Here is a 15298-nt window from a genome sequence, read left to right as displayed (position 1 = left end):
GGTGTAGTGTATAGAGGATGTGTCCCGTGTGGTATTTTTAGATAACCGCAGGGTGGGCCCCAAGAATGATTTTTACTGGTGAGCCCAAGGTACTCCATTCCAACGCTGCACAGAGTGGGGAAAATAAGTAATTTATATACTGCTGACTATGCAAGTTTCCCACCTACAAAGAATGGATTAGTCTGTAATTTTTATTGTAGGAATACTTCAACTGAGACAGAATCTTAAAAAGAAATCCAGAAAATCACATTGAATGATTTTTACATAATTAATTAGCGTTTTATTGTATCAAATAAGTCTTTGATACGGAACTTAAATATTTGATAGAGAAACCTCTGTTTGCAATTACAGAGGTCAGACGTTTTCTGTAGCTCTTGAAATAATTTGCGTATACAGCAATAGAAGTTTTGGCCCACTCCTCCATACAGATTTTCTCTAGATCATTCAGGTTTCAGAGCTGTCCCTGGCAAACTGAGTTCAGCTCCCTCCAGTTTCTATTGGGTTCAGGCCTTAAGACTTGCTAGGCACTCCAGGACCATGCTTCTTACACACCCACTCTTAGTTGCCCTGGCTGAGTCTTTCGGGTCATTGTCATGCTGGAAGACCCAGCCACGAACCATCTTCAATGCGCTTACTGAGGGAAGAAGGTTGTTGGCCAAAATCTCACAATACATGCCCCCATCCATCCACCCTTCAATACGGTGCAGTCGTCCAGTCACCTTCGCAGATAAGCACCCCCCAAAGTATGATTTTTCCCCACACCATGCTTCAGGGTTGGGACAGTGTTCTTGGATTTGTACTCATCCTTCTTCCTTCAAATATGGCAGGTAGAGGTGATACAAAAAAGTTCTATTTTGGTCCCATCTGACCACATTACCTTCTCCCATACCTCGTAGAGATAGTCACTGGCGAACTTCAATGGGGCCTTGACATGTGCTGGCGAGCATGGGAACTTTGCTTGCCCTGCAGGATTTTAATCCATGATTGCATAGTGCGTTACGAACGGTAATGTTTGAGATTGTGGTCCCAGCTCTCTTTAGTTCATTGACCAGGTCCTCCCTTGTAGTTCTGGGCTGACTCCTGACCTCTCTCAAAATTATCTGTACCCCACAAGGCAAGATCTTGCATGAAGCCCCAGACCAAGAAAGATTGACAGTCATCTAGTGTTCCTTCTATTTTCTAATAATTCTGTCAACAGTTGTTGCCTTTTCACCAAACTGCTTGACTATTGTCCTATAGCCCATCTCTGCTTGGTGCAGATCTACAATTTTGTCCCTGGTGTCCTTAGGTGGAGAGGTTGGTGTGAGATTGAGTGTGTGTGTGTGTGTGTGTGTGTGTGTGTGGACAGATGTCTTTTATACAGGTAATAAGTTCAAACGGGTTCAATTAGTACAGGTAATGAGTACAGAGTAGGCGGGCTTTTTAACCCCTTAACGACCGCCAATACGCCTTTTAACGGTGGCAGTTAAGGGTACTTATGCCTCAGCGCCGCTTTTAATGGCGCTGAGAACTAAGTGTATAGCGCCCCCCAGAGTCGGAATTTCTTCGGCGTCTCTGCTACAGGGGGTAGCTGTGTCCCCAGAGAACATGATTCTGGTCAGTTTTTACCGACTGCAGTGTTGTGATCGCCGTTATTATCGGAATAACGGCGCATGCAAAAAAAAGTCTGATTTCGCATTTAATTTCTCTCTCTTCTGATGTGATTGCACATCAGAGGAAAGAAATGGGGTCCTTCGATCCCCTCCTGGTACATCCGTTGTCCCTGCAACCCCCCCATGAAATTCCCCGGCGTTTTCTTCGGGGAGAAAATGGCGGGTGTATGCGCAGTTCGCCCGCCGAGATCTGCTGGCCGGCAACAATAGGACATTTTTCCTATTGGTTCATGTTGAACACTGTGCTAGACCCTACCACATTGATTAAAAAAAAAAAAGGTAAATCAAATCTTTTTTATCACCCCCTTAGTTAGGTAAAAGTAATAAAATAAATGAAGTATTTGTTCTCCATTCTTTGCAGTTAGGGTTAAGGTGGAGGCTGGGCTAAAGTTAGGTTTGGGATTAGGGGCGTGTTGGGGTTAGGGTTGGGGGGGGGGGGGTTCCACTGTTTAGGTACATCAGGGGGTCTTCAAACGTGACATGGAACCACAATGGATTCCAGCCAATTTTGCGTTCAAAAAGTTAAACGATGGTCCCTCCCTTCTGAGCCCTGCCATGAACCCAAACAGTGACTTTCCCCCACATACGGAGTTTCGATGTACTCGGGGGAAATTGCACAACAAATTGTGTGGTCCAATTTCTCATGATACCCTTGTGAAAATAAAAAAAAATTGGTTCCAAAGTAATTTTGTGAAAAAAGTAAAATGTTAATTTTTCCTTCCACATTGCTTTAGTTCTCATGAAGCACCTGAAGGGTTAATAAACTTCTTGAATGTGGTTTTGCGCACCTTGAGGGGTGCAGTTTTTAGAATTGTGTTTTCTGTTATATGGACCCTTCAAAGTCACTTCACATGTGAGATGGTCCCTAAAAATTGGTTTTGTAAATCCTGTTGGAAAAATTAGAAACCGCTGGTCAACTTTTAACTTTAAGGCTGTGTGCACACGTTGCGTCCCCCTTCTCCCCCCCCGATAAAAATGCTATAAAACCGCTAAAAAAAATGCATACAATAAGCATCCCATAATTTATAATGAATTCCGCATGTTTTGTGCACATGCGCTTTTTTTCCGCGAAAAAAACGCATCGCGGAAAAAAACTCAGCATGTTCATTAATTTTTTTTTTTTTGCGGATTTCCCACTACAAAATGCTTTGGGAAGTGTCCGGAAAAAAACGCGGCAAAAATACATACGGTTTTCTTGCAGAAAATGTCCGTTTTATCTCAGGAATTTTCTGCGAGAAATCCTGAACGTGTGCACATAGCCTTATAACGTCTTAACAACAAAAAATTATGTTTCCCAAATTATGCTGATGTAAAGTTGACATGTGGGAAAACTTATTTATTAACTATTTTGTGCGATATGGACTCTGATTTAAAGAGAACCTGTCACCCCCAGGGCCTATTTAGTTAAAAGAGCCACCTTCAGCAGCACTAAGGCTGAATTCTGTGAAAGTGGCTCTTATGTTTAGCATCAATAGGAATGCTGAAATAATCACTTTTATAAATTTTGCGCCATACCTCTATTGAGTCAGGGAGGTATGATTTCTCCTACTCAAGCACCTCGCAGCTGTCCATCTTCCCACTGGGCGCCGCCTCCTCTCTGTCTTTTGCAGTCACCTGCGCTCTGCAATTAATTCTCGTGCATGTGCCCTGCCCTGGAACTTGCATCAAGTGATGTAAGTAGATCGCGCCTGCACACAGCGGAGGCCCCCAGATCCCGCCCTGCAGTGTGTTATGATGTATTCACACTGCGGGGCTGGGAATCTGGTGCTGTGCGCAGGCGCGATCTACTTACATCACTTAATATAAGTTCCAGGGCAGCGCGCACGGCGCATGCTTGAGAGATAATTGCAGAGCGCTCGAGTCCGAGAGAAATCATACCTCCCCTGACAATAGAGGTATGGCCCGAAATTTATAAAAGTGATTATTTCAGCATTTTTAGAGATACTAAGAATAAGAGCCACCTTCACAGAATGCAGCCTTAGGCCATGTTCACACGATCCTTTTTTTTCATGCGGAATTGCCGCGATTTTCCCGCTGCGGGTCCGCAGCTGTTTTCCATGCAGGGTACATTACATTGTACCCTATGGAAAACAGGAACTGCTGTGCCCACAATGCGGAAAATAAAAAAAAAAAGCTGCGCTGAATAGCTGCGGGAAAAAAGAAGTACCATGTCACTTCATTTTTCGGAGCCGCAGCGGTTCTGCACCCATTGACCTCCATTGTGAGGTCAAACCCGCAGTAAAACCCGCAGATGAAAAAAAATATCTGCGGGTTTTACTGCGGTTTGTGGTGCAGAACCGCTGCAGCAGGAAGTGCGGGGAAGCGGGCGGAAGTGCGTGGGCGGAGTGTGGCTGCCCCCCCGTGCTCCGATCCCGCCCCCCGTGCTCCAATCCCACCGCCCCGTGCTCCGATGCCCCCCCCCCCCCCCAGTGCTCCGATGCCCCCCCCCCCCCCCCGTGCCCTAATCTCCCCCCCTTATACTTACCCGGCGTCCCGGTGTCCGTCCGGCCGTCTTCTCCCTGGGCGCCGCCATCTTGCAAAATGGCGGGCGCATGCGCAGTGCGCCCGCCGAATCTGCCGGCCGGCAGATTCTTTCCAAAGTGCATTTTGATCACTGAGATATAATCTATCTCAGTGATCAAAATAAAAAAAAATAGTAAATGACACCCCCCCCCCCCCTTTGTCACCTCCATAGGTAGGGACAATAAAAAAAAATTAAGAAATTTTTTTTTTTCCCACTAAGGTTAGAATAGGGTTAGGGGTAGGGGTAGGGTTAGGGTTAGGGTATTTTCAGCCATTACCCTAAAAAACTTCCTAGAAAACACAGACTCTGCATAGAAAACTGCATAAAAAAAAGGATAAAAAAAGGATCAAAAAAGGACCAAAAAAAGGACCAAAAAAAGGACCAAAAAAAGGACCTGCGTTTTCTGCCAAGAGCTGCAGTTTTTTAAAAACAGTCCTGAAAAAAAAAGGATGGAAATCAGGAACGTGTGAACATACCCTTAGTGCTGCTGAAGATGTTATATCGAAGAAATACTACCACTAACATGAAGTACAATATGTCTGTCATGAAAAAAATCTCAGAATCAGTGGGATCCGTTGAAGCGTTCTAGAGCTATAACCTCAAAGTGACAGTGGTCAGAATTGCATTGGACATTAACCCCTTTACCTCCAAGGGTGGTTTGCATGTTAATGACCATGCCAATTATTAATCTATGTTCACACTTTGCAAATTTTTCTGGGGATCCGCAGCGGATTTGACCGCTGCGGATCTGCAGCAGTTTCCCATCAGTTTACAGTACAATGTAAACCTATGGGTACAAAAAACGCTGTGCACATGCTGCGGAAACGCAGCGGATTACATTCCGCAGCATGTCACTTCTTTTCTGCGGATTTTCACCTGCTCCAATAGGAAACTGCAGATGAAAATCCACAGAAGAAACCGCAGTAAAAACCGCGATAAATCCGCAGTAAAAACCGCGACGGGTTTTCACTGTGGATTTTGGAATTCTGCTGCGGAAAAATCCGCAGTGAAATCCGCAAAGTGTTCTGTCCTTACAATTCTGACCACTGTCCCTTTATGAGGTAATAACTCTGGAACGCTTCCATGGATCCCGGTGATTTGGACATTGTTTTCTCGTGATATATTCTACTTCATGATAGTGGTAACATTTCTTCGATATCACTTGAGTTTATTTTTGAAAAAAATGGAAATTTGGCAAACATTTTCATGCTGTTAAATCACAGAGATATGTCACCCAAAATATTTAAGTAGCATTCCCTACAACATACTATACATCAGTACAATTTTGGAACCAAATTATTTTTTGTTAGGGAGTTATAAGGGTTAAAAGTTGACCAGCGATTTCTCATTTTTACAACACCATTTTTTTTTAAGGGACCACATCACATTTGAAGTCACTTTGATGTGTCTATATGATAGAAAATACCCAAAAGTGACACCATTCTAAAACCTACACCCCTCAAGGTGCTAAAAACCACATTCAAGAAGTTTACTAACACTTCAGGTGTTTCACAGGAATTTTTGGAATGTTTAAAAAAAAATTAAAAATGAACATTTAACTTTTTTTCACACAAAAAAAACCCCAAACAAAAACAAAACTTTACTTCAGATCAAATTTTTCTTTATTTTACCAAGGGTAGCAGGAGAAATTGGCCCCCAAAAGTTGTTGTGCAATTTGTCAGAGTACGCCAATACCCCATATGTGGGGGTAAACCACTGTTTAGGCGCACGGCAGAGCTCGAAAGGGAAGGAACGCCGTTTGACTTTTTCAACTCAAAATTGGCTGGAATTAAGATCCGACGCCATGTCGCATTCAAAGAGCCCATGATGTGCCTAAAAGTGCTAACTTCCCCCCCAAGTAACACCATTTTGGAAACTAGACCTCCTAAGGAACTTCTCTAGATGTGTGGTGAGCACTTTGAACCCCCATTTGCTTCAAAGACGTTTATAAAGTTGATCTGTAAAAGTAAAAAAATCATAAAAATGATCTTTTCGCCCACAATGTTTTATTTTCCCAAGGGTAACAGTAGAAATTGGACCCTAAAAGTTGTTGTGCAATTTATCCCGAGTACGCTGGTACCCCATATGTGGGGGTAAACCACTGTTTGGGCACACGTCGGGGCTCGGAAGGAAAGTAGTGACGTTTTGGAATGCAGACTCTGATGGAATGGTCTGCAGGCGTCATGTCGCATTAGGAGAGCCCCTGGTGTGCCTAAACAGTGGAACCCCCCACAAGTGACCCCATTTTGGAAATTAGACCCCCTAAGGAACTTTTCTAGATGTGTGGTGAGCAGTTTGCACTTCCAAGTGCTTCACAGAAGTTTACAACGTAGAGCTGTAAAAATAAAAAGTCATTTTTTCCACAAAAATGATCTTTTTGCCCCCAAGAGTTAATGTGCAATTTGTACTGAGTACACGGATACCTCATATGTGGGGGTAAGCCACTGTTTGGGCACATGGCTGAAGGGAAGGAGCGCCAGATTTTACTGTTATGATTTGCAGGGGCCATGACCCACTGGGAGAGCCCATGAGGTGCCAAACCAGCAGAACCCCATAAGTGAACCCATTTTACGAATTACACCTCTCAATGAATTAATCTAGGGGTGCAGTGATCATATTGACACCATGGGTGTATTACAGAATTTTATACCATTGGGCAGCCATGCAGAGAGACTCGGGAGGAATGGAGCGCTATTTGCCTATTCAAGTGAATGGGTCTGTGCACATGTCCTTTTTTTATGGCAGGGGAGAATGATTACTGTAACGATTCTTCCCTGGAGTCCGTCCTTGTGGTACTGATGTGGAACACGCATGCCATACATGTGCCACAAGTATTACACACACGGACACTGACCTGTCCGGTACAGGAAATATCAGGACGTGTGAAAGAGGTGTTATAGTGGGTTTTTATGATGTTTGGCTGCTGTCACACACTAAAAGACGCTTTTTATTGCAAACAATAGTTTATGAATCACCATATTTTGAGAGCTATTATTTTTATATATTTTGGCCCACAGTCATGTGAGGTCTCATTTCTTTCGGGACGAGTTGACGTTTTTATTGGTACCATTATCGGGAACATGACTATCGTTTTCTATTCCTAATTTTGGGTGGCAGAATGAACAAAAACGGCATTTATACCGTACCGCGCGTGGTTAAATTGATAAAATAGCTTCATTCTTCGGTTTAGTACGAAGAATACCTCATTGATATCATTTTTTTGGTGTTTTGGCGCTTTTATACAATAAAAACTATTTTATATAAAAAATAATTATTTTTGCATGGCATTATTCTGAGAGCTGTATTCCGATGATGGTGCTGTATGGCGGCTTGTTTTTTTGCCGGACAAGATGACGTTTTCAGCAGTACGATGTTTATATCTGTCTTTTTGATTGCGTGTTATTCCACTTTTTGTTCGGCGGTATGATAAAGCATTGTTTTTTGCCTTGATTTTTATGGTGTTCACTAAAGGGGTTAACTTGGTCGGGTCGCGGCGATACCAAATGTGTACTTTTATTGTTTAGATTTTTTTTCACTCAAATATTTATTTATTGATGGAATATAGATTTTTTTTATTATTTTTTAAAAAATATTTTTACAATCTTTTTTTTTAAATTAATTTTAACTTTTACACTGTGTCCCACTATGGGACAATCATTTTTTGCATGCTGATTGCTTCTATAGCATGCACATCTGCATGCTATAGAAGCTGTCAACGCTGCAGTTTCTGTACACTAACCTGAGAGACTTCCTGACATGCACTGCGCATGACAGGAAGTTTCTCAGCTCTGGAGGCCCAGATGTCGTCATGACGACATCGGGTCTCCATGGCAGCGATTGTGACCCCGCGTCACTGTGCGGGGTCTCCGATCCAAAGGCAGAGGGGCTCATCCCATCCTGGTACACATACACCTACATCCCCATCCTGGTACACATGGCCCCCACATCCTCATCCTTGTATGAATGACCCCCTCATCCCCATGAAAGGCTTCCTCATCTGGTATGCATGTCCGCCTTATCTCTAGCCTGGTAGGCATGGCCCCCTCATCCCTATCCTGGTAGGAATGGTCCCCACTCTTCCCCATCCTGGTATGCATGCCTCCACATCCCTACCTTGGTATGCAGGGCCCCCATCTCATCCTAGTATGCATGTCCCCATCCCTATCCTGGTATGATTGGCCCCCACCTCCATCCTGGTATGCATGGCCTCATCAGAACACGTTCAAAAACCCGAAAAAAACCATTACACTTACCTTCCTGGCGCTGCCTTGCAGCGTCCTGCTCCATTGCCAGCAGCTGCTTTATGCTTGTAAGCAGCACATGGCAGGGGAGTCATGCGCTGCTTGCAAGCTGAAGGGCAGCTGCCAGAATACTCATTGCTCTGCACGCCGGGACTCTGTGCATGGAGGGCAGTGAGTATTCATTGATCTTCAGTAGCACGCACAGTGTCGGCTGCTGACTTCCTGCAGCTGCCGTGGCCAGTCACATGCGCTGCTACTTAAGAAATTAAAATAATAGAAATCTTTATTTTTATATAGCGCTAACACTCCGCAGCGCTTTAGAGTTTGTACACATCATCATCACAGACTCCGAGGGGCTCACAATTTAAATTCCCTATAAGTATGTCTTTGGAGTGTGGGAGGAAACCCACTCAAACACAGGGAGAACATACAAACTACTTGCAGATGTTGTCCTTGGTGGGATTTGAACTCAGGACTCCAGCGCTGCAAGGCTGCAGTGTCAACCACTGAGCAACCATGGCATCGAAGATGGTCAATATTCATTCTCTTTAGTAGCTGCACACTTGAACGCCGGGCAGCTGCAGGAAGGCTCTGGCTGACACTGTGCACGCTATTGAAGAGCAATGAATACTCACTGCTCTCCGCACACACAGTCTCGGCATGCAGAGCAGTGAGTATTCCAGCAGCTGCCCTTTGGCTTGCAAGCAGTGCATGATGTCCCGTCCCTGCCATGCACAGCTTACACTCAAAGCAGCAGTTGGCAACGAAGCAGGACGCTGCGAGGGAGCGCCGTAAAAGTGTAATGGTTTTTTTTTTTTACATTTTCTGATGAGGCAATGCATACCAGGATCAGGATGGGGCCCATACATACCAGGATGGGCATTATGGGTAATCAAACCAGGAAGCTAAAGGGAAATGAAAATTCATTACCTTCGAAGTCAATATTCATTTCTCTTCAGCAGCGTGCATAGGAGTTAGCCGTGGCTGAAGATATCTCCTACCTCTGACCTGCTGTTCCGCCAATGCTGACCCTCCCCCCCATCTTCCCACCACAGCCAGAAACTGTACATTTGATTTGTCAGTCTTGGTTTTATGTGCTCGCCAATGACTCTCTGATTTAGTTGACTTGTTTCTGGCAAAACAATAATGCAGTCTGTCATGCCTCTCATGTGAGCATTATTCACTGCAAGGATTTTTATCCTCTTGCTATGCAATAAAGAAAATTCCATTATTTTATTCCTTGGATGTGTTGGTCTCTCAATTTGCCCAATAGTTATTTTTACATAAATTGCCTCTTGATAATAAGATCGTGTGGAAGTAAACAAAACGAACCAACTTTTTGGACTGGCTTTCTGGAAACCTTGTTTTTCTGGCAATTTTTGCAACTAGGTATGTTGTAATAAGACAGTCCCATAAAAATGTTTGCACATACTGGCTTTTCTGGGTGTTTGATCATTGGTATTTATGTAAACATTTTTGCCAATCGTATTCTATATAAAAAATGTTTATGTTGAAATCTGATTATATTTCATTTAAGCTCTAGAAAAAGCTGTAAGTAGTATCTTATAAAATATTTAATTATACAATTTGACCAATAAAGAACAAATAATTCCTCGGTTGTTTGCAATCGATTAGCAAGTGTCCCAACTATCGCCAGGTGTCCGGGGACTAGGGGCTCCTTCCCTGTATTTAACGCTAGGGGCGCCCTAGCTCACGCTGCTCCCTCAATTATTTCTGATGGTGAATATGCTGGGGCCATGTAGCCTGCCCTTGCTCCTGAATTCACCCTCCATCTGTACCCCTCCCCCACCCAGGAAAAGAGGGTAGTAGTAGGGTACCGTAGTACACCAACCAGATTAACAAGGTAATACGAACGGGGCTAACAAAAAATACCAAACGTACAAATATACTCACACAACAGAGGAATGCACCAGTGAGTGGAGGATGGGGGTAAACCAAAGTAGGAGAAAAAAGGGAATTATCACAGATAAATCTCTCAAACGCTTCTCTCCAATAATAACCAACAACAACCTTTACCTATACAGCATAAGCTAGCTTTGACAATGAGTGCTGGCAGGACTCAGATTACCGCATATACTAGCGTATAAGCCGACCCGAGTATAAGCCGAGAACCCCAATTTTGCCACAAAAAAAACTGGGAAAACTTAATTACTCGAGTATAAGCCTAGGGTGGGAAATGCAGCAGCTACTGGTAAATGTGAAAAATAAAAATAGATACTAATAAAAGTAAAATTAATTGAGACATCAGTAGGATAAATGTTTTTGAATATCTATATTGAATCAGGAGCCCCATATAATGCTCCATACATTTCATGATGGGCCCCATAAGGAGCTCCAGACAAAATATGCCCCATATAAAAATATGCCCCATATAATGCTGCACAAAGGTTAATAATGGCCCCATAAGTGCTCCATACATTATGCCCCATAAGGTGCTCCATACATTATGCCCCATAAGGTGCCCCATACATTATGCCCCATAAGATGCTCCATACATTATGCCCCATAAGATGCTCCATACATTATGCCCCATAAGATGCTCCATACATCATGCCCCATAAGATGCTCCATACATTATGCCCCATAAGATGCTCCATACATTATGCCCCATAAGATGCTCCATACATTATGCCCCATAAGTGGTCCATACATTATGCCCCATAAGTGCTATATAGATTATGCCCCATAAGATGCTCCATACATTATGCCCCATAAGATGCTCCATAGATTAGGCCCCATAAGTGCTCCACACATTATGCCCCATAAAGTGTTCCATAGATTATGCCCCATAAGTGGTCCATACATTATGCCCCATAAGATACTCCATAGATTATGCCCCATAAGTGCTCCATAGATTATGCCCCATAAGTGCTCCACAGATTATGCCCCATAAGTGCTCCATAGATTATGCCCTATATGCTGCGATTAAAATAAAAAAAAAATCACATACTCTCCTCTCGTCGCTCAGGCCCAAGGCACTTGCAATATTCACCTGTCCTCCTCGTTCTACCGCTGCACGCACAGTAAACACGTGATTGCGCCCTCTGACCTGAACAGGCAGCGGCGCCCAGCGGTGGAACGGGGTCATGAGAATATAGCACAATGCTCACTCACCCTCACCGTTATACTCACCTGCTCAAGGCGTGGACCCTGGCAGCATCTCACTGTCAGATGGTCTCTGGGAGCCGACTTCTTCCTGTGTTCAGCGGTCACGTACCGCTCATTAAAGTAATGAAGGTGCGTCCATATTCATTACTTTAATGAGCGGTACCTTGTGACCGCTGAACACAGGAAGCATTGCCCAGAGACCATCGGACATGCAGGGACTGCGCCAGGAGCAGGTGAGTATGTGACAGCCGACACTCCCCCTGGGTCTCTGAAGACAGCAGCTTCAACTCCACCACCAGGAGAGAACATGATCACTGTCCTGAGAATGAAGCACTGTCAGTTGAGTAGACTCCACTGGTTGTATATGAAAGAAGACTACTCATTGCCAAAGCTGCTGCTATACTATATAGTGACATTTTAAAAATTACAGTAAAATGCTTACTGCCTGGACATTTAAAAGTCAATTGGCATATGGTTAATGTTTGAAAAAAAAAAAAAAAAAAAGTATGATTTTATATAACCTGTCTACCCTAGTCACATTTCGTTTTCTAGATTTTGTCCTTTTTACGATATTGCTTAGGTCAAAAACAAAAAGACTGTAGCCAATAGTTCCATAACTAAAGGCCATGTGTTTTGCAGCAGTAATGAATTGTTACTTACCATCTTATTCCCCCCTCTGATGAAAATTGTTACAGCCCTTGAGTTTTTGCATTGCTCTATGACTAGCATTCGGTCCTTTGTTGTTCCAAAAGAAATTTCTCGAACTATGCCAGCAAAGCCAAGTTTCTCAGGAGTAAGCTCACAGAATCGTGGTACAATACGTCCTCCAGTAGCAATAGCAATTAACTGCAAAAACAACAATTTTGGAGAAATGAAAACAACATTAGGTTGAGATGAGAAATTACTATCAGCTTCACGATGTGTATTTAAAGGGAAGGTACCGCGTTTGTAGATCATTAATTAATCAATGTAATGTAGCATAACATGCTGTTATAACCCAGATTTGAATGCATGTAAAACAGATTTCGTGTGATATATGAGTAGAAAGAATGCACTGGGGGCTGACATCTTGGTTTTGCAGCAGTAGTACGGCACTATCAGTGTCAGATTACGGCACCCCATGGACATAGGAGATAATAGACTGGCTCGGACCCTATCTGTAACATTGCAGCAGCATTAGCAGTGAGCTGGGCACGCCTCTGTGGGCTGCACAACTCACTGCTGTAGGTGTGACTAGCTGCCATTTTATTAGAGCCCTGTGCTATCTGCCAAGCTCCACTTGCTCTCTATCACAGGAGAGAAGAAGCCCTCACTGCTCCTCTGTACTCCAGGCACTGCAGGTCCTGGGCAGACATCTTCTGCTCTCACACTCTGCCATGTCCTTCTCCTGCTCTGTCTCCACCTCCCCACTTGCACACAGTCCCAGTGATCTCCGGTAAACTGCACTCTCCCCCTGTGTCGCTCTCCCTCTCTGTGCGGCGTGGGGGGGTCTCTGTGCGGCGTGGGGGGTCTCTGTGCGGCGTGGGGGGTCTCTGTGCGGCGTGGGGGGTCTCTGTGCGGCGTGGGGGGTCTCTGTGCAGAGTGGGGGGTCTCTGTGCAGAGTGGGGGGTCTCTGTGCAGAGTGGGGGGTCTCTGTGCAGAGTGGGGGGTCTCTGTGCAGAGTGGGGGGTCTCTGTGCAGAGTGGGGGGTCTCTGTGCAGAGTGGGGGGTCTCTGTGCAGAGTGGGGGGTCTCTGTGCAGAGTGGGGGGTCTGTGCAGAGTGGGGGGTCTCTGTGCAGAGTGGGGGGTCTCTGTGCAGAGTGGGGAGTCTCTGCGGAGTGGGGGGTCTCTGTTCGGAGTGGGGGGTCTCTGTGCGGAGTGGGGGGATCTCTGTGCGGCGTGGTGAGGTCTCTGTGCGGCGTGGGGGGGTCTCTGTGCGGAGTGGGGGGGTCTGTGCGGCGTGGGGGGGTCTCTATGCGTGTATGCAAGCATTGTCCGATGGGACTACAAGTCCCATCGGACGATGCCTGCTACAATGACAGTGATTGACACATTAGCCACTTATGGGACAGTAATAGTCCCATCATCCGGCTAATGTGTTGAATGAAAAAAAAAAAAATACTCCATACATACATGCTACATACATGCTATATACAATACATTCATACATTACATACATATAGACATACAGTACATTAAACATAGATTTCATACTCACCATTACTTGTCACTTTGTTCCCCGAAGCCAGTGTCATCTGTAAAAAAAATATTAAAAAAAAACAAACAACCAATATACTCCCTGTCCGCAGAAATCCACGAGTGTCCCACGGCGATCTCCCGTGGAGAGCAGGAGCATCAGATAATGCAACTGCTCTCTAGGGGCTACAGGAACATAATGACAGCTGGAAGGTATCCTTCCACCACTGTATTCCTCCGCCGCTGTAAAAAAAAAAAAAAAAAGTCCCTAGTCTCACTTTATGCCATTGCTGTATGAGAAATTTTCCCAGGCAATTGCCATAAAGTGAGACCTTGTCCTAAGGTAACCTCTCAGTGATGCACTGTAGGAGCCATTGTCTCCTGTCAGTGTGTCACTGAGGGTCCTATAGAGCAGTGATATCACCCGATGTCACTGTTCTATAGGGGAGATCGTCGTGGGACACTCGATATTAATTGGACTACGGCGGACAGGTAGTATACGGTTTATTATTTTACGTTTTTTGCAGGCGCTGAAGTATGGTAAGTATGGTGAAATGAAGAATATTAAAATACTTTTTCCTAATGTGTGCGTGTTTTTTTTAACCCTTTCTTACTATTGGATTAATAATGGATAGGCATCTTATTGACGCCTCTCCGTTATTAACCCGGCTTAATGTCACCTTACAATAGCAAGGTGACATTAACCCTTCATTACCCCATAACAATAGAAAGGTGACATTAACCCTTCATTACCCCATATCCCACCGCTACACGGGAGTGGGAAGAGAGGGGCTAAGTGCCGGAATTGGCGCATCTTACAGATGCGCCATTTCTGGGGCGGCTGCGGACTGGTATTTGTAGCCCGGGGGGGGGGAAGGGGGGCAATATCCATGGCCCCTCTCTAGGCTATGAATATCAGCCTGCAGCTGTCTGCGTAGCCTTTCTGGCTATAAAATATAGGGGGACCCCACGCAATTTTTTTTGGGGGGTCCCCCTATTTTAATAGCCAGTAAAGGCTATACAGACAGCTGCGGGCTGATATTCATAGCAGGCTACAGATATTGGCCCCCGGCCGTTGGCTTTCCCCCTCTGGCGCAGAAAATTGCACGGGCGCCCACGCGGTTTTTTTTTTGTTTTTTTTTTTTAATTCAACCCTCATAAAGGCCTCTTTCACACTTGCGTCGGTACGAGTCCGTCGCTATGCGTCGGGCCGACGTACGTTGTGAAATTTGTGCCCGACGTGGGCAGCGGATGCAGTTTTTCAACACATCCACTGCCCATTCTGAAGTCTGGAAGGAGGGGGCGGAGTTTTGGCAGCGCATGCGCGGTAGAAAATGGCGGACGCGCTGGACAAAAAAAGTTCACTTGAACGTTTTTTCGTGCCGACAGTCCGCCAAAACACGATGGATCCGTTGCACGACGGACGCGACGTGTGGCCATCCGTCACGATCTGTCGCTAATACAAGTTTATGGGAAAAAAACGCATCCTGCGAGCACATTTGCAGAATCCGTTTTTTTCCGCCAGATCCGTTTTTCCCACCGGATCCATTTTTTGCCGACGGATCCATTTTTTCCTG

The 15298-nt window shown here is 44.8% G+C and overlaps 1 protein-coding gene across 1 annotated transcript in view; it reads right to left on the bottom strand.

Annotated features, from left to right (window-relative positions):
* The window catches only part of CCT5 (chaperonin containing TCP1 subunit 5), a 329132-nt gene that overhangs the window by 93004 nt on the left and 220830 nt on the right, over positions 1 to 15298 (bottom strand). The window contains exon 8 of the mRNA XM_069730418.1: positions 12207 to 12392. Coding sequence (XP_069586519.1) covers positions 12207 to 12392 — 186 coding nt within the window. The remainder of the gene's footprint in view (positions 1 to 12206; positions 12393 to 15298) is intronic.

Source organism: Ranitomeya imitator, chromosome 6 (genome assembly GCF_032444005.1).
Source record: "Ranitomeya imitator isolate aRanImi1 chromosome 6, aRanImi1.pri, whole genome shotgun sequence".
In the NCBI taxonomy this organism is placed as follows: Eukaryota; Metazoa; Chordata; class Amphibia; order Anura; family Dendrobatidae; genus Ranitomeya; species Ranitomeya imitator.
This window is presented reverse-complemented; position numbering and strand designations above follow the sequence as displayed.